General features: G+C 37.2%; 1 protein-coding gene across 1 annotated transcript in view; it reads right to left on the bottom strand.

Annotated features, from left to right (window-relative positions):
• The window catches only part of LOC140779147 (uncharacterized), a 40,933-nt gene that overhangs the window by 7,238 nt on the left and 6,119 nt on the right, over window positions 1–27,576 (bottom strand). The window contains exon 6 of the mRNA XM_073124128.1: window positions 11,604–11,685. Coding sequence (XP_072980229.1) covers window positions 11,604–11,685 — 82 coding nt within the window. The remainder of the gene's footprint in view (window positions 1–11,603; window positions 11,686–27,576) is intronic.

Raw genomic sequence — 27,576 nt, 5'->3', positions numbered from 1 at the left:
AAACAACACGTCTCTTTTGCTGTAGAAAAAAAAACAATGTTTCAAATTTTCAAAAATTTCATTTTTTGCTTTTAATTTCTATTAAATACCAACCAATTCCTTCTTTATACTATGCAATCAAGAAAATCTTAAAAATGAATACTTAAGAATTTAGATTTTCTATTCTGGAGATTCAAAGACTAATGTCAAGACTTAATGGTTTTAAAACAAAAGTCACATTTAATAAATGCCAAACCTTTTAAATTTTTTTCCAAAAATTAATATAATGCTAAGATTCTATTTGGCATAGTTCATCTCTTAATATCCGGACTAAAACATAGAAGGTTTCTATGTAGTCTCTCCCTCACTATATGTGGACAGCAGGAATTGAAAACAGCTTAGAGATGATACTAGAAAAGAATGACCCAAAAATATTTAATACATTGAAAAGAGCATGTACCTGACCATCTGAGAAAAAAAAAACGAATTAAAATTAATTAATTTGTTTTCACCCTTCTTTCCCCTCTTCGTGCACAATGGGTTGTTGTACAGGTTCTTTCCGTCAGCACCGGGGAATGGTCAACAGCGATATCGGCGACGTCGGCGGCAATGTTCGAGACAGTGGTGGTCGCAGTTAGCTACGGCAGAGAACGAGGCATAGGAGATCACGGCGCGGGCGTCGGCGTCGTTTGTGATGGCTGCAGGCGTCAAAGGAATAGCGTCGTCGGGTGGAGTGACGGTGTCGTCGGGGCGAGGCAGAGCCGGGGCGGCGATGTCGGGTGGCGTTGTCTGGGCTGCGCTAAATCGGGGTGGCGTTGGGGCAGCGCCGGGGTGGCATCGTCGGGTGGAGCGACGGCGTCGGGTGGCATTGTCGAGGCAGGGCAGAGCCGGGGCGGCGTCGTCGGGTGGAATGACGGCGTCGGGTGGTGTCGTCGGGGCGAGGCAGAGCCGGGGCGGCATCGTCGGGTGGAGCGACGGCGTCGGGTGGCGTCGTCGGGGCTGCGCTGACTCAGGGCGCCGTTGGGGCAGCAGCGACGGGAAAGGCTAGGATTTTGGTGTGAGGTGAGGGAGAGGTTAGGGATGAAGTTGGGTAACGGGTTGGGAGAAAATGATTAATGACTGTGGGTTTAGTCTAACAAGGTTTGGGTTTTGGGCTAATGGGTTTTGGGTTTAGGTTTGATGGGTTTAATGGGATTGGGTTGGTTTCAAGCTATGAAACACGGACACTTCAAATAGTATGCCGTGTCCGTGTCCGACACTTATCGGACACCGACACTCGTCGGACACTCATTGGACACGTGTCGGATACTTCTACGACATATCCCATATTTAAAAAATTATAGAATAAATTCGGACACTCCTTAGACACTTTTAGACAATCTTGAGAAACTTTTTGGACATAAGATTTATCATATACTATAAAAGTTGATAACATAAATTATCGATTTTAGGAAATTTCTGCATATGCTATAGAAATATAATGCAACAATCACAAGTTAGTACATACAAGAAAATTAATATTAATATTGTAAAACCATAGATTCGCCTATGCCGTTCACTATAGTTAAGTAATAGTAGTTAGTTATTAAGTCTCAGGAGTTAGATATTTATTCTTATAATATAGAATTGTATTATCACGTATTAGCATTATCATTTTTGGCTTTGTAGTATTGTATACGTTTTGTTTTTCTCTCATGAATAATTTATGCATACTTGTGTATTTATTCTATAAGTTTAAAAAAATATTTCTTTAAACGTATCGATAATATATATAATGCTTTTATTTATTTATTTTGTCGTGTCCTAAACGTATCGTGTCCTGTTTTTTTAAGATTTGTAGTATTCCCGTGTCCGTATCGTGTCGTATCCGTGTCACGTATCCGTGTCTGTGCTTCTTAGGTTTCAAGTTAGGGAGGGAATTCGAAAATTGGAAATATTGGAGGGAGGAAAATTAGGAAAGATAGGATTTGTTGGGATGTTAGAGAAGAAATAGGAAATTGGGTAGGAGGTTAAGACATTTGTATTTGGATTAAATATAAGAGTCTGCATTCCATTAGGTTAGAACATTATTTAATTTTATTTAAATTAGCAAGCATAAAATTAATATATATATATATATATATATATATATATATAAATAAAATTATATAAAGCAATATCTAACTCACTCTTTGCATATTAGTGTATGCCAACACGTAGAGGTAAGACTTATCTCCTCAGTGATTCTAGTGAGTCCAGCAATAGCAGTATGGATCCCAAACTTATTAAAAACCTCGACGACATTATAGGACAACTAGGTACCTTAGCTCAACAAGTCAGAGATACTCAAGATACTTTACTTGGGTATCAACGGGTGACCGATAAACGACTATATAGGGTAGAAAGACCCCGTGAGCACATCGCGCCTCAAAATAATCACCGCCTTGACCTTGAATGTGATGAATCTCCCACTCCTTTACCTCGTCAGCATTTTCAAGGAAATGAGCGAGATCCTAATGAACGGTACCTTCGAAGCATTAAAATTGATGCTCCGATGTTTGATGGTCGTCTAGATCCGCAACACTTCTTGGACTGGATCAAAGACATAGACCGTTACTTTAAATGGTATGATATGTCAGAAATCCGTAAAGTCAGGTTTGCATGAAATTGACTGGGAAAGCAAATCAGTACTGGACCAACGTTGAGACTCTTCGTGAGATTAGGGGTGAGCTTCTAATTGAAATTTGGGTTGACATGAAAAATGAACTAAAACGTAAATATCTCCCACCTTCCTGTTACCCTAAGCTTCTAGATAGATGGAACCGACTTACCCAAGGGAGTAAGTCAGCTAAGGATTACGTTGCGGCCTTTGATGAATTTCTTGTTCGGTGTAGCGTGATCGAATCAGAAACCCCTATGCAAATCTTGTCCAGATTTAGGGTTGGCCTACGTGAAGAATTGAGAAGTGAACTTTTTGCTCGTAATATTGATACTTTGGAAAAGGCCTACAGCTTAGTTCAAGACTTAGAGGAGTCTAGACCTAACCACATTTCAAGAAATTACGAAACAAGACCTCAAGTTCATAAATTCTCCACAGGTCCTCATCAAGCCAAATCTACCAGTCAATCTTTTAATCGATCTACCCCTAGCCTTTCACAATCCAAGGTAGAATACAAAGGTAAAAACATCGAGAAAGACTTTTCTAAGATTAATCCTCGGGTCAAATACTATAAGTGTCAAGGCTATAGACATGTTGCTGCAAATTGTGCGAGCCCGTATAAAATAAGTTTAATTGAGGAACCCTTCGAAGAAGACTCTGAACAAGACTTTGATGGATATGTTCACCATGTAGACGGTGAAGAAGGAGATTTGAAGATGAAGAGGAAGAAAATACCCTAGGATGCCTGAGGCACATAGATTCCACAAAGTTACATGTTGTTAGATATGCCCTCTCTCAACCTAAAGTCAATGATTATTGGAGACGCAGCTCCATTTTCCACACGTTCACGAAAATTAGAGGTAAAAATTGTAAAGTAAATGGATAGTGGCAGCTGTATAAATGCCGTGTCCTCCACCATCATTTCAAAACTAAACCTGAAAGCAATCTCCCATCCTAATCCATACAAGGTTTCGTGGATAAATTCAACCACGCTGGAAATAAAAGAGCGTTGTTTGGTTCCAATTGAATTCACGACTTATAAGGATAAAATCTGGTGCAATGTATTGACCATGGATGTGGGTCAAATTATCCTTGGAAGGCCTTGGTTATTTGATAATGATGTGCATATTTATGGCCGTTCAAATATCTGTATGTTTGAACACGAGGGTAAGAAAATCAAGATTCTTCCATCGCAGCCTAGAGGTGGTAAGATGGAAAAGAAGTCTGATCCCATCCACTCGGACAATAAAGTCAATTTGATTAGTGCGAGAAGCATTGAACGCGAGATGAGTAAAGGAACTCCTATTCTGATTCTTGCTGCTCGAAAAATTCTGAATGAGCCTAGTGAATCGATTCCTTTTGAAGCCACTGCTGTGATTGAGGAATTCTCGGATGTCTTTCTTGAGGATCTCTAGGATGAATTGCCACCAATGAGAGATATTCAACATGCCATCGATTTCGTCCCGGGTGCATCTCTTCCTAACTTGCCTCATTATAGACTTAACCCAACTGAACATGGTGAACTCAAACGGCAAGTTGACAAGTTATTGAGAAAAGGCTTTCTAAAGGAAAGCCTAAGCCCTTGCGCAATTCCCGTATTATTAACGCCAAAGAAAGATGAAACCTGGCGTATGTGCATCGACAGCCGCGCTATTAATCGAATAACAGTAAAATACCGTTTCCCCATTCCTCGTTTGGATGACATGCTGGACATGATGGCAGGGGCCACGATCTTTTCAAAGATTTAAAAAGTGGCTTTTCACCAAATTCGTATACACCCTGGCGATGAATGGAAGACTGCGTTGAAAACAAAAGATGGGTTATATGAATGGACAGTTATGCTAGCTTGACTAATGCTCCGAGTACTTTCATGAGAGTGATGATTCAAATATTACGACCTTTTATGGAACAATTTTTAGTCGTATACTTTAATGACATCTTTATCTATAGTCGATCTCGGAAGCAACATATAGATCATCTTCATCAAGTCTGCGCTATCTTAAGGAGAGAGCAACTGTATGCAAACCCTAAGAAATGTACGTTTCTGACAAACAAAGTTGTTTTCTTGGGTTTCATTGTTTCATCTGAAGGAGCATCTGCTGACCTTGATAAGGTCAAAGCTATTAAAGAATAGCCTAAACCCCGTACCATAAGAGATATGAGAAGATTTCATGGACTCGCCACCTTCTATCGTCGGTTCATCAAAGGGTTTAATACCATTATGGCTCCAATAACAGAATGTCTCAAGAAAGGTGAATTTAAGTGGTCAGCAAGTGCTACTAAAGCTTTCACTGAAATCAAAAAGAAAATGGTGGAAGCCCTGTCATGCGACTCCCCGATTTTACTAAAGTTTGTGAGGTCACTTGTGACGCTTCTGGAGTTGGTATAGGGGGAATCCTGAGCCAAGAGGGCCATCCGATTGCCTACTTTAGTGAAAAACTAAATGAAACTAGACAACGATATACCACTTACGATAAGGAATTTTATGCTGTGGTTCAATCTCTTCGCCATTGGAGATATTATTTGCTTCCTCAAGAGTTCGTAATCTTCTCTGACCATGAAGCTCTTCGCTACCTTTATTCCCAGAAAAAGCTTAATGCTAGACACGGCAGGTAGGTCGAATTTCTCCAGGACTGTACGTACACCTTGCGACACAAGTCTGGAGCAGACAACAAAGCGGCTGATGCACTGAGTCGTTGCATGATTCTTCTTTCAAGGATGAACGCAGAAGTAATAGGATTTGATAAAATCAAAACTGAATATGAATCATATCCGAATTTTCATGAAGTTTACAATTTATTAAGCGATGGAGCGACTTAAGAAATTGATGGTTTCATCTTGCAGGATGGCTATCTATTTAAGTCCCGAAGGTTATGCATTCCCAGCACCTCATTAAGGGAATTTTTAATTTGGGAATTGCATGCTAGGAGTTTAGCTAGACATTTTGGGCACGCAAAAACTATTGAAGCTACGGAACATCAATTTTTCTGACCAAGCTTAAAGAGAGATGTTATAAGACTTGTTAGTCGATGTCATGCATGTCAACTCGTTAAGCAACGAAAGCAAAATACAGGATTGTACACGCCTTTACCGGTTCCTAATTGCCCTTGGCAAGATGTTAGTATGGACTTCGTACTTGGACTTCCAAAGACTACTCGAAAGCATAATTCGGTTCTTGTGGTGGTAGATCGATTTTCAAAGATAGCCCACTTTATACCCTATTCCCGAACTTTTGACGCCTCTCGAGTTGCTAAAATCTATTTTGACGAAATCGTTAAGTTGCACGGGCTATCAAAAACTATTGTATCAGATAGGGATGTAAAATTCACTAGTTATTTTTGGAAAACCCTATGACATAAGATGGGAACTAAGCTTCAGTATTCAACTGCTTTCCACCCACAAACTGACGGGCAAACTGAAGTAGTCAATAGAAGCTTAGGTAACCTACTAAGAACTCTTGTCGGCGAGAATCCAAGAGACTGGGATCAAAAACTGCCAACTACTGAATTTGCATATAATAATTCTGTTAATAGATCCATAGGTCTGAGTCCAACTGAGGTAGTATATGATTACAAACCTAGACAACCTATAGATCTCATTCCTATGTCCCATTATCATAGGTTGTCTGAGTCTGAGTCTGCATCTGCATTCGCATCACATATTCATGACTTGCATAAAAAAATCAATAATAGAATTACTCAAAGTAATACTAATTATAAAATTCAAGCTAATCTAAGGAGATTCAAAGAATTTAATGTTGGAGACTTTGTGATAGTCCGAATACGTCCGAAGCGATTTCCACCTGGAACTGTCAAAAAGTTGCATGCACGAAGTACCGGACCTTTTAAAATTCTCAAGAAAATTAATGATAATGCTTATATTCTAGATCTCCCTAGTGATTTCGACATCAGTTCTACTTTTAATATTGAGGATCTAGTAGCTTATAAAGGTCCAGATTTTACTCCAGATAACCCACTAGATACTGGGCCTACCTATGAGCCTGTTTATGAGAGAGCCTGTTTATGAGAGAGCCTCTTTACCTCCACTTCCCAATAGTCCACCTAACACAGCAGACGAAATTGATAAAATTTTAGATGATGAAATTATTTCAACTAGAGAAGGTGGATCCCAACGGTATCTAGTACGTTGGAAATGACGACCTACATCTAATAACACGTGGCTTGATCGTCACGATTTGGAGGTGCATCACCCTGATACCTTAGAGCAGTATGAGAGCAGCAGAGTAGCACACTCGACGGAGTCGACTTCTCTCCCACCCGGGGAGAATGATGCAGACATTACTATAGGACGCGATGACGTGTGTACCAGCGCAGGAGGCGCCGACAGTTGATGATCCCTCCTATTGAGATCTGATTCTGATTTTTATTTATTTAGGGTGTCTTTTGTTTATTTCCTATGTAGGGTGTTTTTTGCTTAATTCCATTGTAGGTCTATATATAGACCCGTTATATTTTCTTTGAAACTTAATGAAAGTTTATGTGATTTGTTCTCTAGAGGATTTTCGTGTGAAACCATTTTTTAGGATGGAGGTGTGAAACCCCATTCCTTCCTTTCTTATTTTCCTATTTCATCTTTCTCCACCATGTTTTGCATCACATACATATTACAATAAAAAAGAAGTGGCAACTTGAAATGGAGATTGCGGGGTAGGTGAACTGCCTTGGTAGATATAGCGATCTAGATACGCTAATATGATAAATAAATCTATCAAGTACCACAAGTGTTGCGGTTTCATCTTCTGATAAGGTTACCAGTCCATCAAACATTTTTCATCCTCTAATAAGGTTACTAGCCCAACAAACAAGATAATAAATAAGAAGATAAACAAAAGAGCAGTGCATTGAAAAAGGGTTGTGAATTGCAAGCGGTCACCCCACTGCCTAGTGCATAGGAGAAAGGCGGGACCTAAGGTGGTGTAGTATTTTAATATATAAAAAATTTTAAAAAATTATATATGATATATAATATATTTTGTATTCCGATTGCTAAAAATAAAAACCTCAATCTGTAGAATTCTAATATAAATGGAGGGGCTGGCCTGAATGTAACCTTTTGGTGAGAGTAACCAAAAGTCACAATATTTTGGTAATTTGCTAGGATTTGAGTTCTTTCTTTTCTGAGTGTTGGTTCAAATCCAACTCATGACAAGGTCTTGGCTATATCAATTTCAATATAGCTAAAACTTAATGCTAAGATTACAAGTAGCTAGAAAACTAAAAATTCCCATGCTAAGATTACAAGTAGCTAGAAAACTAAAAAATTCCCATGCTACCCTTTCAGTACTCTCAAATGCCAGTCTATCACCCATTTATAGCAGGGCCAAAATTGAAAACATAGAAAAAAAAGCTTGAAAAGGAGGGAAGCAGAGAGCGAGAGAGATAAACATCTTGGTGTCTTTGGAAACAGAGAGAAGGCCTGCCGCCAGTGTCACGCCCTGATCCGAGAACATGATGGCCGTGAATCTCTAGGATAAAACCCGAAGAAAACATGAAAGCCCAAATAGTAATCAAATCCTAAAATAGATTGACACAGCGAAAACGGTACTCAGTCTTCAGAGTCCTCACTAAGCGACTTCTTAAATTCCTGCAAAATAATGAGTCCTCATGAACTAGACGCCCAGCAAGTAACCCGTTCTACTAATAATATGTCTAATGACAAAGATCAACATGTGATACATATAGTAGCAGAAAAAGAATCATAATAATAATATATAAGCCATCTTGAATAATAAATAATTTTCTTGTCTCTTATATTGAATTTCAAAATCCATATATACTAAATTAGAATAATAAATTATTTATATTAACTCATTTTGAATAAATCAATATGAAACGAATCAATCTCTGCTAAAAGTTTATTTTCATGGAAATCAAATCATAAATCATTCCTATTAACACAATCCGAATAAATCAATATAAAATGAATCTCCACTAAAGTGTATTATCATGGAATTCGAATCATAAATCACTTATAATATCTCAATTTAAATAAATTAATATAAAAAAATCAATCTCTGCTAAAAATGTACTATCATGGGAATCAAATCATAAATCATTTATAATATCTCAATTTGAATAAATCAATATAAAAGCAGTCGATCTCTGCCAAAAGTATACTATCATGGAAACCCGCCAAAACTGATAAAATATCATATTGTCTCATTAATGAGTACTCTGACCCGTGGCCACATCGCACTACCTAGTCACCATCGAGATGGTGCCCGAGACTTTTCTAGATAGTTGATCCGTCTAGAGTCACAGTAGGTACTAGACAGTGCTCTACTGACTTTTCCACTAGCTGTTGAGAAAGATTAGAGTCATCAGGATAAAAATTCAGGAATCTTTTCCCTAATCCCGCTAGAGTCACTTGGTAGCACGTCACAACGTTACATTCCAAGAATATTTTCCCTAGACTTATCTTCTTGAAAACAAATTGGGTTCCAGATCTCACTTTTATTAGTATTCAACTATACTCTGAATCTCAATTATCAATTTTCTCAATTACCAAAATTCTCAATTCTTCAAATATAATATATAAACAAATAATCCATAAATTCAAATAATACTATTTCCTCTAATATAGATATAATATAAATCATTCTTAATAAGTCAGAAAACACAAATAAATAATAATCTTGCAAAATTTCAAGTCTCAAAAATAATATTTCATTTTTGATCATATTCTAAAAATAAAGATCTCTTATATTTTATTTATAGAAAATAAAATATATTAGCATAAAGATTTCCTCTGTTATTTTCTCAAAATAAAATATAATAATAAATATTTCTTTTTACAAATCCGAAATTCCTTTAAATTGAACTAATTCTAATTTATATCTTATTTTCTAGAAATAAAATAATATTATTTATTTCAGAAATCCGAAATCCATATAAATTGAAATATTACTACTTTATATCTTATTTTCTACAGTTAGAAATAGATATTAATTATTTTCAGAAATCCAGAAATTCATTTAAATTGAAATATTCCTAATTTATTTCTTATTTTCTGCAATAAAAATAAATACTTTGAAATCTGAAAAATAATAAACAATAAAATCCCTTTTTTTTCAAAGAATGATAAATATGAATTTCCTATAAAATACAAAATCTTAATATTTCTAATTTTTTATTGTAATCCTTAAAATAACGAACTTCTTAACTTCCCGTATAATTGACATCATCATATTATAAAGTTTCTTATCTTATAAATTAAATACGATCAAAATAACATAAAGAGATATTTACAATTTATCAATTCTGTTTTTACATAATAAAAATTTAAGAAAATATGAGTGGGAACTTACCTTGATCACTCAATCCAAAATAATTTGATTTTCGCATCCTAATCGTAATCTGCACGAATTCCAAAGCGCTCCAAAATTGTCTTCTCTTTCCTTCTCTTTGGTATGATTCTCTATTTTCTATCTTTTTTTTTCTAATCTCCCTCAAGAATAATCTCTTTCTTTTTTTCTCGGTATTGTAGTGCCTAATTTCTCTCCTAAAAAAAATAACTTTAAGGTTTTCTTTTAGGCCCCCGTTTTATAGTTGAAAAAATATAATAAGAGTCCTATTACAATAAGGATTCTAATATCTTAAAGATATATCTAAAAATTTAATTTAATTTAATAAAAATCCTAAAATATAAAAGATAAAATAAAATTCATTATTATCTAAACTATATATATTTCTATTTATTTATTTATTTATGTTTTAAAATTCTAGATTGTTTCAGCCAGCGCTCATGCTGCTGCTACTGCGCGAGAGACAAGGATCAAAAGATACTGATTTAGGGAAGAATAAGAGGATTGAATGAGAAGAGGAGATCAATCACAATGTTTTTCAAGTTAGCCAGAACCCGACAGGCATCTACAGACCCGACTCGTGTCTACCAACAAAGCGGGCCGCTAGGCACCAAAGCGGCCCTTCCAGAGAACCAATGTGGCCTTGCCACCCTTGGCAAGCTACATTGCTACTTTGCGGCTGGTGCGCCGCCCGCCATTGCGGCTGCCATTACCGCTTTTCAAAACAGTGTATATCATTAACTTTAAGTGATTCCTACAAGTTTGAATGGAATAATACAGTACTTTTATCATATTGTGCTGAAGTCAATGGAAACAAAACCATTCTGTTAAATGACTATTTTAAAAGAACCTTAAATAAGTTGGAAAATGATGTGACCATCGTCTTGGTTCATCTTTAGTAATCATAAGCAACAAATAAAAGATCAACATTCTACAACACATAAATGTAAGATAGTTGGTTAAGCAAAAGCTATTTGAAAAGGAGAACAGCAAAAGTCCTTGAGTTTGGTCACAAGCTATTCATGTTGGCAAAGTTTCATTTACTTTTATTCCAAGGTTTGGCAATGTAGATGCTGATAGGCTGGCTACCTAACTCAGTTCTCACTCTCCCATGTGGTTCATTCACCTAGTTAATGATATATATTCTCTTATCTGAGAAATATATTAGCTCTAGCCTGAGAGAGTAACTTTCACAATAAAATAGTCCGTATTTTTACTTTTTGTGAATGAAGTTGCATCAAACAATGTGCTACATTATTGGCAATTTTCTATAACTAAATGGGACGACAACAAAATTAACATAATATGTAGGATATTCACATCATCTAGAATGCTGTTTGTTTATCTAATTATCAAATAAACAAACAAAAATATAAAGGAAAAAGAAATATGTTTAGGATTATGTGCTTAGTGAGTGTAACAAATTCTAATAAAATCAACTTCAAGTACAAACTAATCAGTGAAATGTAATTCAAATGTATGGGAAACATCCATAAACTTTACTTTTGAGAGAAGCAGAAGAAGAAAATGAATTTGGTAGGACGTGACAAACATTACAGACAAGAAAACTTCCAATTTTCATAGCCCTTTCCATAGCAGAAAATGCTAAAAGATTTCATCAACGGTATCTCTTATATATAATGTGTTCAGTGTGCCACTCACTCTAACAAACTGCTGAACTTTCTCAGAGGTTGCCAATGGTGGACGTTTCTTTATGTGCTCCCTAAGCCCAATGAGTGAATATCTGCAGTAAATCATGAGTTAGAACTGAAAAGTTGTTTTCCAAATAATAGATCTAGTTGTTGCAAAAACAGGAACAACATGGCTATATTTTAGAATTGCTTGAGAAACATGGCTTCTATCAAGTTAATAGTCATAAAAAATAGAAGATAATTTTTGAACAACAAAGAAATCAATGTCATATTAAACAGTGTCCCTCAGCATGAGTTCAGACACATCAACAATTTTGAAATCGCAAAAGAACCATGGGACATATTAGAGACTACACACAAAGGGACACATGCAATTACAATTTCTAAACTTTAAAATTGACTACTTCGTTTGAGACGCTATATATGAAAGAATCAAAGCCCTTCAACGAGTTTTACATCAAGCTAAGAGGCATTGTGAACACTAGCTTCAACCTTGGCGAAAATATCCTTGAAAGTTAAATTGCCATGAGGATCCTTCGGTTACTACCTAAAGATTCCAAATGTAAGTATCTGTAATTGAGAAAAACATTGAGAAAAATAAAGATGCTGACACTATCAAAGTAAAAGATCTAGTAGGAGATTTTCGAACTTATGATTTTTCTTCAATCTCATGATACATTTATTTAGAATCTTTTTTTACTGTATTAATTGTTTATTTTTATTAAAATAAAATTCATGTAGGTCGCGTTCGAACGCAGATAGAGTTGTGTTCAAACGCCCTTGCGAACGCCTGCATCAGGTCGCAAATACAGAGGACGCGAAAAGTGCGTTCGAATGCGATCGGACGCGTTCGAACGCGTGCATTGCGTTCGCACATACAGAGAACGTTTTTTATGTGTTCGAACGCAATTGGGCGCGTTCGAACGCGATCGGCAGGATTACACTAGGATTAGGATTACTTATTGTTATTAGGGCTTTTGGCTAGCCTCTATAAAGGTGTGGATGACAGCCAAATTCATTATGCTATTAGATTATTGATTTCTTGTATCCTATCTTTTCTCTATTCTCTCTCCCTTCTCCCTCTTCACCATCCTTCCACCTCTACCGTTGGCAAGGTCTCTCCTAACTTCTAATCTCCCTCGTCTGTTGAGTCCTCCCTCTTCTTTGGGATCTCAACCATTTTTTTCCTTTCGTCTTTATCCCTTAACCACATCCACCATCCACCTTCATCTCCATTATCATCCATAACCCTAACACATCCACTCCACCCGTCACTATCACCATCACCCGCGTTATATCGTGTTTTCATCCCAGTTTCAGTTTGAATTCGCAAAGGGCGTAAATACGAAAATTGTAGATCAAGGAGTTACGAATCTAATCCACTTGGTTTCGTAATTTTCAGACTACAAAAGAATATTTGACAAATATTTTTCCACGACTACGCGAACTGATTCCTGTAATAAATCCTGATCTTAAAAAAATCATTCCGTAGCCGATCTTTTAGTACCATAACCCATCAATTTGGTACCAAAGCCAAACGAATCTCAGACCCCCATTAATGATGGAAATAAGGAAGATGACATCAACAAGGAGACCAATGGAGATCACACCGACAAGAGAAGACTCAACCCACGATAATCCTAACCGTGAGGCTGATTCCTTTGGAGCGACCACGGCAAGACCGAGTCAACCAATGTCCATGGGTGTAAATATAGGCTTAGTAGATGAACTTAGGGGCATGTTCCAAATATTGCTGCATAGAGTTGACGCAATGCAAAAGGACTTTTGGACGGAGTTTTTCAGATTGCAGAGGACTCGATTGAACTTCAGTTCGGCCTACCATCCACAGATGGATTGTCACGACCCAAAATAAGAATCATAACCGGCCATGCATCTCAATATGCTTGAGATGCACGAAACCTTAATAATACTCTCTACGTGTACGATGACAAAATAAATAAATAAAATGAGAATATGCTTTATTAAATTTTATTACTAATTGCAATAAAAATAAAAACAATGTTAATGGTTTTGAGTCTCTAAACTAAATAAATAAAACTTCTAATCTAAGCATAAAATCTAAAAGAGCGGAAAGGTAAATAGGTGAATCCTAAGTGGAGGTGGAATCCGGGTACATCTCGCTCAGTCGCCCCGCTGACTATTACCTAAAAAAAATAAACAAATACAAAAACAATAGAACCCATGAGCCAACAACTATAGCTCATTGAGTGGAATCCACTCGAAAACCAAATAAATTTTTAAATCATATTAATACTGAATAAATTAAACTAAAAGCAATAATATCCATAACAATATGCAATAGGCGTGCTCTCTAAATAATAACAATGATAACAATAGTGAGATATCACAACTTGTAACCTTGCACGTTTTCAACATATTAACATCTTTTGATATTTATACTGTCATATGTCTCAATGGGTCTAAACCCTGTGGATCTACATCAACTAGAAGTCACCTCGAGATGACGCTCGAGACTTTTCTTAATAGCTAATCCGGTTAGGGTCATCAGAGGGTATCACCCTGTGATCAACACACTGTCTTTTCCTCTAACCGTTGAGAGAAGTTAGAGTCACCTAGGAAATTTTCTCATTCATCCTAGGACTGTTTCCTAACTCTGCCAGAGTCACCTAAGAAAGTCACCGTAGTGATCTAATTTAGGACTTTCCCCTGGACTTCTAGATAGACTTGAGTCACCACGGAAAATCACAAATGATTTATACCGGGACTGTTCTCTAAGTCGTACCAATACTAGTCTCATTTTTCTTTTCACAAATTTCAATATTTGCACGAAGTATGGTGATGCACTAAATATAATAATTAAATGCACACAAAAAATAAAACAATTAAATTTTCGCACGTATGGATGAAATAAATGGATTTGCACACAGAAATTGCAACAATTTAATTTTTACACATAAGGGTGAAATAAATTAATTACATAGAAAATTTACATGGTCTGACAAAAATACGAAATACAATAAAATAAACATATAAGTGAACCCACTCACCTGAGTCTAGGCAAGACAACCAAAATCTCAAATCTCTAGCTCACGTACTAAAAATCACCACCTTAAATAACTCGAGCTAACCTGTAGCCCACCAGATTTATGGTTCGGGTCGGGTCCCTTGGATTCGGATCCAACCCGACCCGAATCCAAACACTAAAATGGAGGAGATCAGACTCGGGTTGCCCGAGCCTGTCTTCTCCAAGCCGAAGAGAGAGAGAGAGGAAAGTAGAGAAAAAGAAAAGGAGGAAGAGGAAGACGCCGGCGGCTGCCGCAGCGAAGGTTCGCCGGCCGCACCCTCAGCTCCCCAACACCCATACGATGTCGCCGTCCTCGCGAGGTGGAGGAGAACCCGCGAACGGTGGTCGATCCCATGACCGACGGCGACCGGAGCCATGAGGGCTCCAACGGTGACTGTCCACGGCACGAGGCCAACGGCAAGGTGCTTCCAGAGGTAGCGTCTGCGACTCGAAGCCGCCGTCCGGCCAGATTTGTCGATGAAGCCGAAGAACCCCCAAATTAGGTATTTTCACTAAACCCTACTATTCTTAAATTAACTTTGAGGGGTGAGAGAAGGCTTACAAAGGAGTCCATGGCGTGACTCCGTCGGTAAAGGAGGAAGAAAAGAGAGATGAGAGGGTTGAGATCGTTAAGCAGAAAGAGAGAAGAGATTAGGGTTTAATTTATAGATTAGATGAGGAACAAATCTAATCCGATTCGGATTAGATGAAATCCCCCCTTATCAGCGCCTCATCGCGCGCTAGATGTGTATATATCCCCCCTCGGTGTATGAGATAATGGATGGCTATGTGATGGATGATTTTTTTGGAAATATCTACCCTATGTGGTGAACGGCTCTGTCACGACCCAAAATAGGAATCATGACCGGCCATGCATCTCAATATGCTTGAGATGCACGAAGCCTTAATAATACTCTCTACGTATACGATGACAAGATAAATAAATAAAATGAGAATGTGCTTTATTAAAATTTTATTACTAAATGCAATTAAAATAAAAACAATGTTAATGTTTTTGAGTCTCTAAACTAAAATAAAATAAAATAAAATCTTCTAATCTAAGGCACAAAATCTAAAAGAGCGGAAAGGTAAATAGGTGAATCCTAAGTGGAGGTGGAATCTGGGTACATCACGCTCAGTCGCCCCGCTGACTATTACCTGAAATAAATAAACAAATACAAAAACAATAGAACTCGTGAGCCAACAACTATAGCTCAGTGAGTGGAATCCACTCGAACCAAATAAATTTTAAAACATATTAATGCTGAATAAATTAAACTAAAAGCAACAATATCCATCATAATATGCAATAGGCATGCTCTCTACATAATAACAATGATAACAATAGAGAAATATCACAACTTGTAACCTTGCACGTTTTCAACATATTAACATCTTTTTGATATTTATAATGTCATATGTCTCAATGGGTCTAAACCCTGTGGATCCACATCAACTAGAAGTCACCTCGAGATGACGCTCAGGACTTTTCTTCATAGCTGATCCGGTTAGGGTCATCAGAGGGTATCACCCTGTAATTAACACACTCTGTCTTTTCCTCTAACCGTTGAGAGAAGTTAGAGTCACCTAGGAAATTTTCTCGTTCATCCTAGGACTGTTCCCTAACCCCACCAGAGTCACCTAAGAAAGTCACCGTAGTGATCTAATTTAGGACTTTCCCCTGGACTTCTAGATAGACTTGAGTCACCACGGAAAATCACAAACGATTTATACCGGGACTGTTCTCTAAGTCGTATCAATACTAGTCTCATTTTTCTTTTCACAAATTTCAATATTTGCACGAAGTATGGTGATGCACTGAATATAATAATTAAATGCACACAGAAAATAAAACAATTAAATTTTTACATATAATGGTGAAATAAATAGATTACACAGAAAATTTACATGGTTTGACAAAAATAAGAAATACAATAAAATAAACATGTGAGTGAACCCACTCACCTGAGTCTAGGCAAGACAACCAAAATCTCAAATCTCTAACCCACGTACTAAAAATCACCACCTTAAATAATAAATAACAATAACATTTTTAATTAAAATAATTATTAAAAATGTTTATACAATTTAACCTAAGAATAATTAATTTGGGCTAAAATAAGCCCAAATCAATTGGGCTGGGCTGCAGTTGGCCCGCAGCCCACCCAATTAATTCTTAAATGGATTGGGCCAAGGCCCAATCCAATTAGATAATGGAACCGGGTCGGGTTCCTTGGATTCGGATCCAACCCGACCCAAATCCAACACTAAAAGGGAGAAGATCAGACTCGGGCAACCCGAGTCTGTCTTCCCCAAACCGAAGAGAGAGAGAAAAAGAGAGGAAAAGAGAGAAAGAAAAAGATAAAGAGGAAGACGCCGGCGACCGCCACGGCGAAGGTTCGTCGGCCGCACCCCTAGCTCCCCAACACCCATACGGTGCCGCCGTCCTCGCGAGGTGGAGAACCCGCGAACGGTGGTCGATCCCATGACCGACGGCAACCGGAGCCACGAGGGCTCCAACGGTGACTGCCCACGGCACGAGGCCAACGGCAAGGCGCTTCCAGAGGTAGCGGCTGCGACTCGAAGCCGCCGGCCGGCCAGATTTGCCGACGAGGCCGAAAACCCCCAAATTAGGTATTTTCACTAAACCCTATTATTCTTAAATTAACTTTGAGGGGTTAGAGAGGGCTTACGGGGGAGTCACGTGGTGGTCTCCGCTGGCTCCGACGATGCTCCGGCAGGCCGATTCCACGGTGTGACTCCGTCGGTGAAGGAGGAAGAAAAGAGAGGAGAGGGCTAAGATCATTAAGCATTAAGCAGAGAGAGAGAGAGAGAGATTAGGGTTTAATTTATAGATTAGATGAGGATCAAATCTAATCCGATTCGGATTAGATGAAATCCCCCCCCCCCCCCCTAACAGCACCTCGTCGCGTGCTGGAGAGGGAGAGGGGAGGGGTTGCACGTGCATAGCACGTGCACCCTCCTCTCTCATCCCAACTCTTTTTTTTTTTTTTTTTTTGATTCTGACAGGCTCAGTGAGCTATGATAAAACATGATTAATGCCTTGGTGAGCATAAGATGACTAAACTACTCATTTATTGTTATACATAACATGTGAACACTATGATTGAGATTTATATGAATAAAAGATTGTATCGAGCTTTATATCTATGCGGATTTATCCTGATATGATTAGGAGTTGGCATGCTCTAGGATAGCGACGGGTAGTCTTTATTAGTTGCATTGATTTAGTAACTCATGGTAAGTCATTTAAACAAGTATATTGTTATTGCTAGCAATTATAGACAGTTATTGAATATGCACCTGTGATTTCATTATTATAGATTATATGGATTCTATTCGCTAGGCTGTGTGCTCACCAACTCTTGGTGGCATTATTTCAGAGCTAGGGGACACAAGTGCGAGCAGCGAGGAGTAGCTGCCTTTTTATTTTAGTTATGCTTATGTCTATTAGTTGTATTGAACCCCTATGAAGGCGTTATGATTGATGCATTTTGAGGCTTTAGAGTTATATGTTGGATGTATATCTTGAAGGCTTATTGTGGCCTGTGGAACTTATATCCGGACTCTTATGGTTGAGTTTATTTATGGTATAAACCTATATTGTTATGTACCTTGTGAATACCTATTACTGACGGGTCATGTGATACACCGCGTGGGGGGATTTACCCACACGGTTTACACGTGTATTTGGAGGTTTGGGTGTTTCACCCCCTATGAGGATTTGGTTATGATTTTTATTTATCTGGAATGTCTTTTATTTATTTTCTATGTAGAGTGTCTTTTGCTTTATTCCATTGTAAGTCTATATATAGACCTATTGTATTTTCTTTTAAGGCTAATGAAAGATTATTTGTTTTTTGCTCTTTTGAGAATCTTGGTGTGAAACCATTTTTAGGATATAGGTCTAAAATCCCATTCCTTTTTTCCTTATTCCCTTACCACCACCACGTTTTGCATCAACATTAAGCTCGACGGATCAAGTTTATTTACCTTATTTATTTTATTAGCTTATGTGATTTCCTTAAAGTCCTAATTGCTTAAGTCATTACTTATTTGGATGTGCTAATTTCCTTAATTACTCAGTAAGAGTCCTAGTAGGCTATAACTTGTTTAATTAGTTAATTCCAGTTATATTTAGTTTTGCGAAGTTCTAGAGAAATATTCATCTAATATTCATAAATATCCAAATAATATGAAACCAGATCGATGACGTCATCTGAAATCTATCTGGCGCAGAACAGAAAATTTAAAGGAGATATGGGAACCAGTTTAGTTAAGTTTATTAGTTTGTTTCTTATTCAATTTTGAGTTAATTTAGGACTCTTTTGTTTTATTCTCTATACAAATAGGGCTTTATGACTTATATCTTAGGCATATTTTTGAATTATTGAATAGATTATTCTTTTCTTCTATCTCCTCATATCTAGTGGCCCTAGCTATCTCTTTTGTCTCTGACTAAGGGTGTCAAAATAAACAAATGGCTCGAGCTCGACTCGGTTTGACTCAAGCTAAGCCAAACCTGAGGCTCAAAATTGAGGCTCGATTTAAACTTTGAGCCAAGCATAAGCTAAAGCCGGCTCGCTCAAGCTCGACTCAATAGGCTCATTTACACCCATCTAAAGACAAAAATTACCACCATCTATATAAGACAAAAGGACCTAGACCTCTCTCCCATTTCCCCCTCTATGAGTCAACATTAATATTCCATCCAATGTATTGAAAGGCGGCCGCGAGTGGCGGACGGTCACCCTATCACCTAGCGCCTAGGCGGAAGGCGTATGACAAGGCAGTCTAGTATTTTTAATATAAAAAAATTATAAATAAATAAATAAACATATATAATATACATAATCACAATTCACAACTATAATAACATAAATACATAAATAGCAACAAGTTCTAAAATAAAATACTAAATAACATAATCACAATTCCCAGCCATAATAACATAATCACAATTCACAACCACAATAACATTACCACAATTCACAATTATAATAACATAAATACATAATCAAAGATTCAAAATTATCACAACCATAAGTTCCTAGCAACAAGTTCACAATCAAAACAAATAATATGATAAAACATATCAAAATCATAAGGTCCATAACAAATAACATATAATCAAAAATTCAAAATTATCAAGTTTGTCAGAACCAGAAACAAAAAAAAGGGGGGGGATTTCATCTAATCCGAATCGGATTAGATTTAAGTTAGTGCAGCCCCTCCCCTCTCCCTCTCCAGCACGCGTCGAGGCGCTGATAAGGGGGGATTTCATCTAATCCGAATCGGATTAGATTTAATCCTCTTCTAATCTATAAATTAGCCATAATCCTCTCTCTTCAACCCCCCAGCCCTCTTCTCTCTCTCCTTCCTCCCTTCATTCGCTTCTTCCTCACCGTTAGAGTCGTTGCCGTGGAATCGGCCAGCCGGAGCGTCGCCAGAGAAAATTGGAACCACCACACTCCTCCCCGGTGAGCCCTCTCTCATCCCTCTAGTTTAATTTAAATTTAAATAGGTAAATCAGAAATACCTAATTCGCAGAATTCGACCTCGTCGGCAAATCTGGCCGGCCGGCGGCTTCGAGTCGCAATCGCATCGTCACCGAAGGCTTCGTGCTCCAAGCCTGTTGTCAGAGATGTCTTCTACGGGGCCCTCGTGGCTCCGATCGGCGTTAGCTTCCGCGTCAACTGTCGGTGATGAGTTCTCCTCGACCTCATGAGGACGACAAAGAAAGAGTAAGAGAGAGAGAAGGAGAGGAGAGGTTGAAGGGTGGTCGTGATGGAGTCGCCGGCGGTCACCCTCTCCCTCAGTCACCTTCTCGCGTCGGCCGCGAAAGGGAATAAGGGGTTGGCTGGGCCCGAGCCAACCCCCTTTTTCCTTTTAAGTCAGGTTCGGTTCGGGTTTGGATTTCGGATCCACAAACCCGAACCGAACCACTTAAGTTTGGTGGGCTAGGTTAGCCCGTAGCCCAGTCCACCTAGTTTTGGGCTGGGCCTCGGCCCAACCCGATTAATTTAAAATTTTTGGAATGGGTTGGGTCAGCAGTAGCCCAGCCCAATCCAATGGGTAATTTTAAACCCATTTTAGTTCTTTTTGGTTTTTAAATTTTAAAAATATTGTTATTATTCAAATTAAAAATTTGAATATTATTTATTATTTAAGGTGGTGAATTCAAGTACGTGAGCTAGAGATTTGAGGTTTCGGTTGTCTTGCCTAGACTCAGGTGAGTGGGTTCACTCACATGTTTATTTTATTGTATTTCGTATTTTTGTCAGACCATGTAAATTTTCTGTATGCAAATTATTTATTTCACCCTTATGTGTAAAAATTAAATTGTTACAATTTCTGTGTGCAAATATATTTATTTCATCCGTACGTGCGAATATTTAATTATTTTATTTTCTGTGTATTTAATCATTATATTCAGTGCATCACCATACTTCGTGCAAATATTGAAATTTGTGAAAAGAAAAAATGAGACTAGTATTGATACGACTTAAAGAACAGTCCCGGTATAAATCGTTGGCGATTTTCCGTGGTAACTCAAGTCTATCTGGAAGTCCAGGGGAAAGTCCTAAATTAGATCACTACGGTGACTTTCTTAAGTGACTCTGGCAGAGTTAGGAAACAGTCCTAGGATGAATGAGAAAATTTCCTAAGTGACTCTAACTTCTCTCAACAATTAAAGGAAAAGACAGAGTGTGTTGATCACAGGGTGATACCCTCTGATGACCCTAACCGGATCAGCTATTAAGAAAAGTCCCGAGCGTCATCTCGAGGTGACTTCTAGTTGATGTGGATCCACAGGGTTTAGACCCATTGAGACATGACAGTAAAAATATCAAAAAGATGTTAATATGTTGAAAACGTGCAAGGTACAAGTTGTGACATCTCTCTATTGTTATCATTGTTATTATTTAGAGAGCATGCCTATTGCATATTGTGATGGATATTGTTGCTTTTAGTTTAATTTTATTCAACATTAATATGAATTAAAATTTATTTGGTTTTCGAGTGAATTCCACTCACTGAGCTATAGTTGTTGGCTCATGGGTTCTATTGTTTTTGTATTTGTTTATTTATTTCAGGTAATAGTCAGCGGGGCGACTGAGCGAGATGTACCCGGACTCCACCTCCACTTAGGATTCACCTATTTACCTTTCCGCTCCTTTGATTTTATGCTTTAGATTAGATGTTTTATTTATTTAGTTTAGAGACTCAAAAACATTAACATTATGTTTTATTTTAGTTTATCTTTATTGCAATTATTTATAAAAATTTAATAAAGCATGTTCTCATTTTATTTATATATTAGAGAGTATTATTAAGGCTTCGTGCATCTCAAGCATATTGAGATGCATGGCCGGTCATGATTCCTATTTTGGGTCGTGACAAAGTTCATAACAAGTTCACAATTATAACATAAAGGTCATCTTCTAATCTTCTTCACAATCTATGGGAGGAACTTCATCAACCAAAAGATTATCATCAGAATCATCATCAAATTCTAGCTCAACATCATCCTCATCATCTGTTTCTTCATCCGACTCAATTAATTGCTCATCTAGAGAAGTGGAAGAAGTGCTACTAGTAGTAGCTTGAGTAGATCTAGTGCTCCTCCTTGATCTTAAATATTCTTCGACTCCTAATGCTCCTGTCACCATCTCTCAAGTTAACCCTTCACCTAGAAAGACCTCTTGCTCTACATAATCATTATCCAACCATTCCCTTGCATTATTTCTTTCTTTTGAAACGACTGGATCTTTCTCTTTCGCTATATTTCGATCCTTCATTCTTGCATTAAATTGTACATAAACAAGATTCTTTAGCCTCTTCACTTCCAATCTATTTCTCTTCTTTCAATGAATCTGAAATTATCAAATCAAAGAATAAATCAATTTGATAATAAAATTCATCAATTTAGCTTACTCAATACAATGATTAATGATATATTACTCATTCAAAGGAGCTCCAATTTCTTTCACATCCTGAGGAGCTATATGTTAAATTAAGAATCTTAACCAGCATACATTTCAAGTAGGAGGCACCGGCTCCATATACACTCCACCAATAAGCTATAACCATAAAAATTAAAAAGTAACTTAGTAACATACAAAGAATAAAACTGTAAAAGACATGTTTTACACTTTTACAACATATGCTAATTAATAATTATTACATATGTTGAATTCATCATTGTAAACTTCTCTTGTTAATCTTGCTAGCGGTCTCCCAAATATCCCAGTGGCATCCTTATATGTTTTCATCTTCACATTTGAAATGTGAACTTAAATGGCTTGATCCGGATAAAAGTTCTTAATACAACTAAGAACACCATCCATTATATTGAAGTCAATCTACATCTCATCCAAATCTCTATAAAAATAGTATGGATTTAAGTAATAAGCAGCAGCGTGGAAATGTGTATCATGCTTTCCATTTGTATAGTGATCAATTGCATCTAGAAAAGGCTTGGAAGATGTCTCATTATTATTGAAAAAATTCTTTATTTCTTTCTTGACATATTTCAATCCACCATATATAAATCCCATTGGTCGCTTTCTTTCACCATCAACAACTCATAGCAACTTCACCAAAGGAGTGAATACTTTAACTGCTAATGACACTTGCCTCCAAAATTGGTTATTGAGGATAGTAAAATAAACCCTCTTTCCTTTCGCAGTTTTTGACCATTTACAACTTAAAAATTCATCGGAAGTAAACATAAGCCTTAATTTTTCTTTCTTCTCCAAAAGACTCTGTAATGTGAGAAATGAAGTGGCAAATCTTGTAACCCTGGGTCTCACGATCTCCCTTTTTTGTGTAAACTGACGCATCAAACTCAATGTTTTATAATGTCCATAAATGAACACGGTGATTTCCCTTCCACGTTCAATTGAACCCTTAATCCTTCCTTCCTTTGATATCATCTCTAACATCAAATCTATACAGTGGGCAACACAAGATGTCCAATATATATGAGGATAATTTTGCTTTAGCAACCGTGCAACTGCTAAATTAGCAACAGCATTATCAGTCACAACTTGAAGTACATTTTCCTCTCCCACTTCCTTAATACCCTCAACAACAATATTGTGAATGTATTCACCTGTATATGAATCTTTAGAACAATCAACTGAACGTAGAAAACTAACCCCCAGCTCATAATTGACACATAAATTCATAATGCTTCTTCCTTTTCGATCTATCCAAGCGTCAGTTAAAATGGAGCAGCCATTTTTTTTCTTCCATGCAGTTCTATGGTTCTCCAAATCATCATTTGTTCTAGCCACTTGCTTCTTCAAAAGTGGCTCACGTAACTCATGCATAGTTGCCGACTTGAACCTCAGACCATACTGACCAACTGCTTCCATCAAAATATGAAATGATTTATCAGTAACAGCATTAAAAGGAATGCCACACTTATAAACCCAATGAGCTAAATATATTAGCACTCTATCTCTTTGTTCTTTTGCAAAAGTATATTTTATACTTGTTTGTCTAAAGGACCTCTATTTCTTGGCCTTTTACTTCCAACTTCTAAAATTTCTGAATCTTCCTTTTCTCCAAATATATTTACTTCTGCTCTCAATTCTGCTTCCTCTTTTGATTTATCCTCCTTTCTCCTTTTGTTCCCCTCTATATGCTCTTTAATAACTTTTTTTGCCTCATCTATAGCTTTTGGACAAGGCGCAACATCACCTCTAACATGAGCAATATGCTTCTTGAATCTACTAATTCCTCCCTTAGTAACCTTCCCACAAAATCTACATTTCACCGTGTTGGCATTATTTTATTTGGAAAGTATCCATATTGCCACCTTGGATTATTGGAGCCAACAGACACAAAAAATTCAGATGAAGTTGACCCAACCACAAAAATTTCATATTTGACTACCTGTATTCTATAATGAAATTAGGTAAAAAACAAATATGATTGATAATTCATAATTCACATTTCAGATTTGAAAATAGTAATTAATTACTATTTTATCTCCTCCAGTAAAACAGATAGTAAGATATTTACTAATTATTGATTACTAATTTACTCTCTAGTTAATACTTAATAACTTAATCCAGTAATTCACTAATTCAAGAGAAATGTTAGAAACAGATTAACACTAAAAGTTAACTCACTGTTAAATCTTAATCTATAATCTTAATTTCTGAATTAATTAGAGGAATTAAGAAATAAGAAATAGAGAAAAACATATTATCAGACAATTACTGAATTAATTTCTGAATCAAATAATTAACAATCTTAATTAACAGAATTAGAGAAAAAATAGAAGAAATGAGGAACTAAGTGAAAAGAAATAGAGAAAAACTAAAAAACATATTATCACTTATCAGATAGTTACTAAATTAATTTATGAATTAAGTAATTAACAATCATTAACAGATTACTAATTAACATTCAAGTATTCAACAGATTAGCAGAATCGCAGATAACTACTTCAATTAATTTCTAAATTAACTAAAGGAATTAAGTAATAAGAAACACTGAAACAAAGAAAAACTGAAAAACATATTATCAGATAATTACTAAATTAATTTATGAATTAAGTAATTAACCATCATTAACAGATTAAGTGATTAACTAATTAACGAACATATTATCATTATTATCAGATAATCACTAAGTAACTAACAGATTAAGATTTAACTACTTTAGACAGAATTGAAAATTAAAAAAAAAATTAACTACTTCGGTGTGAGACAGTGAAAGAGTGAGAGAGTGAGAGAGTGAGAGAGAGAGGAGAGAGTGAGAGAGTGAGATTTTGAGAGAGAGAGAGAGAGAGGGGGGTCCATACTTCTGCAGCGAGAGCAAGTGCAGCAAGAGCGAGCACAGCGAGAGCGAGCACAGCGAGAGCGGGCGCAGTGAGAGAGAGGGCGCAGCGAGAGAAAGAGAGAGGGCGCACCAAAAGAGGGCGCACCGAGAGAGAGGGCGCACCGGGAGAAATGGCGCAGCGAGAGAGAGATTAGGGATTTAGGAACTCTAGTGAGAGAGAGCGTGCAGCGAGCAGCGAGAGACAGAGAAGAAATATTAATGGTTAATGGTATTGGTTAGTTTTTTCAGTGGATATTGGATAATCCGATCCACTATAGAAAAACCTGATAAGGCAGGTTTGGCGGGCCGAAGCGCCAACCCGCCTTATCGGGCCACACGGCCTGCTAGCACTTTTTGGCGCTCAGGCGACCCGCCAATGCGACAGTCCTCCTTGTCGGCTGCGGCACAGCCGACCCATGACCAGTATAGTTGGACCGCCGATGAGGTAGGCCACGACGAGGATGCCGCGAGTGTCGATCAACTCCATGACGATGGAGGCGGAGCCAGTTAAAGAGGACACGCAGCTTTGCTCATTGCCATCGATGGTCATAAATTGTCTCCTAACAGTAATTGGAAGCTAGCGATGAGACCAAGAAGAAAGACGACTCGGCTTAATATTGGTAGCTGTGTGGTTTAATTTGGGATTGGACAAATCAAAAAGGTGTAAGGTAAAAGTGGCAGAGTAGTAGACTAGGGGCAGATTCTTTCACATCAATCCTTTTAATTGTTTTCTAATTTGGTCTTCTTTGAATAAAATTTTTTGTTTGTTCTTTTGCTAGAGATGTATATTTAATGCTTAAATCAGTGTGGGTTGTCTTTTTCGATTGCACACCTCACCAACTAAAGGAATATTTATTAAAAGCAACTATTTTCCTCCTATTACTCCTCCGACCTCCTCATCCTATTCTCCTTCGACCTCCTCCTCCTTCAACAAGCCGCCACCTCCTCCAATTAGGGTCGAACTTAAGCTCGAGCTGGCTCGAATCGAGCTCGATTTAATTTGAGCTGGGCAAAGCCTAAATAAAAAATAAAAAAAAACTAAGCTCAAAATTAATTGAGCTGAGCCTGAGCCTGAGCCTGAGCCTGACTAGATAAGCTCGGCTCGTTTACATCCCTATCTCTGACTTCTCTCACTTCCTCTCTTTTTGCCTTAACCATCTCTATCTCTCGTATGGTTCTCGTTTTTGCCCACTACCATAAGTATAGGCCAATCATAGCTTTCAGCCATCTATTACATTTAGATCCGCAAGCCACCACCACCATCTACAACTGAGCCACTTCAATTAAATCCATAGCCTCCACCCTACCGCTAGTCTCCATCATTGATCACATCATATCCTCAACCCTAGCCACATTCCACCATCATATGTATCACTTTTTAGAATTCTAACCTAGAGGTTTAGCAGCCTAGATAAATTATGAATCAAAAAAAAATACGAAAATTGTAGATCATGACATCACCGATCTTATCCATCTAGTTTTATATAATTTGGATATCTTATAAATATCTGATGAATATTTTCCTAAAACTGCTTTGAACTTAACTTAACTGGATTTAGCTAATTAAACAAGTTCTATCCTACTAGGACTCTTACTCAAGCAATTAAGAAAATAGCATATGCAAATAAGTAATGACTTAAATAACTAAAACTCTGACTAACTCACATAAGCTAATAAAATAAATATGGTAAATAGCCTCAATCCATCAAACCCAATATCCTCTGAGTTGATCCAATTGGTTCGATCACATCAATACTCTAAGAATATCTAGTTTGAACTTAGAAGAGTTCTATAATAGAGTTAAGTTCCTATCTTTTATGTGGAGAGCTTCTAAATATGTCTTAATGCTAATTCTATATCAGAGATTGATCAAGAACATCGAAAAAGCTAAGTCTACATCAACTATCACCATTGACATGAGGAGTTTGAGAAGTGAACCGCCACGACGTACTGCGAACTAGATATGAAGGCAATCTAGTCATGGAGTATTTTATCGAGATGGATTTCAAGTAAGAGATGCAGACTTCGATACTTAGACGACGAACTGTCAAGGGAGTTTTAAGTACTTTTTGTTTCT

This window comes from Typha angustifolia, chromosome 15, assembly GCF_048772165.1.
Source record: "Typha angustifolia cultivar Huaian chromosome 15, ASM4877216v1, whole genome shotgun sequence".
NCBI classification, from domain to species: Eukaryota; Viridiplantae; Streptophyta; class Magnoliopsida; order Poales; family Typhaceae; genus Typha; species Typha angustifolia.
This window is presented reverse-complemented; position numbering and strand designations above follow the sequence as displayed.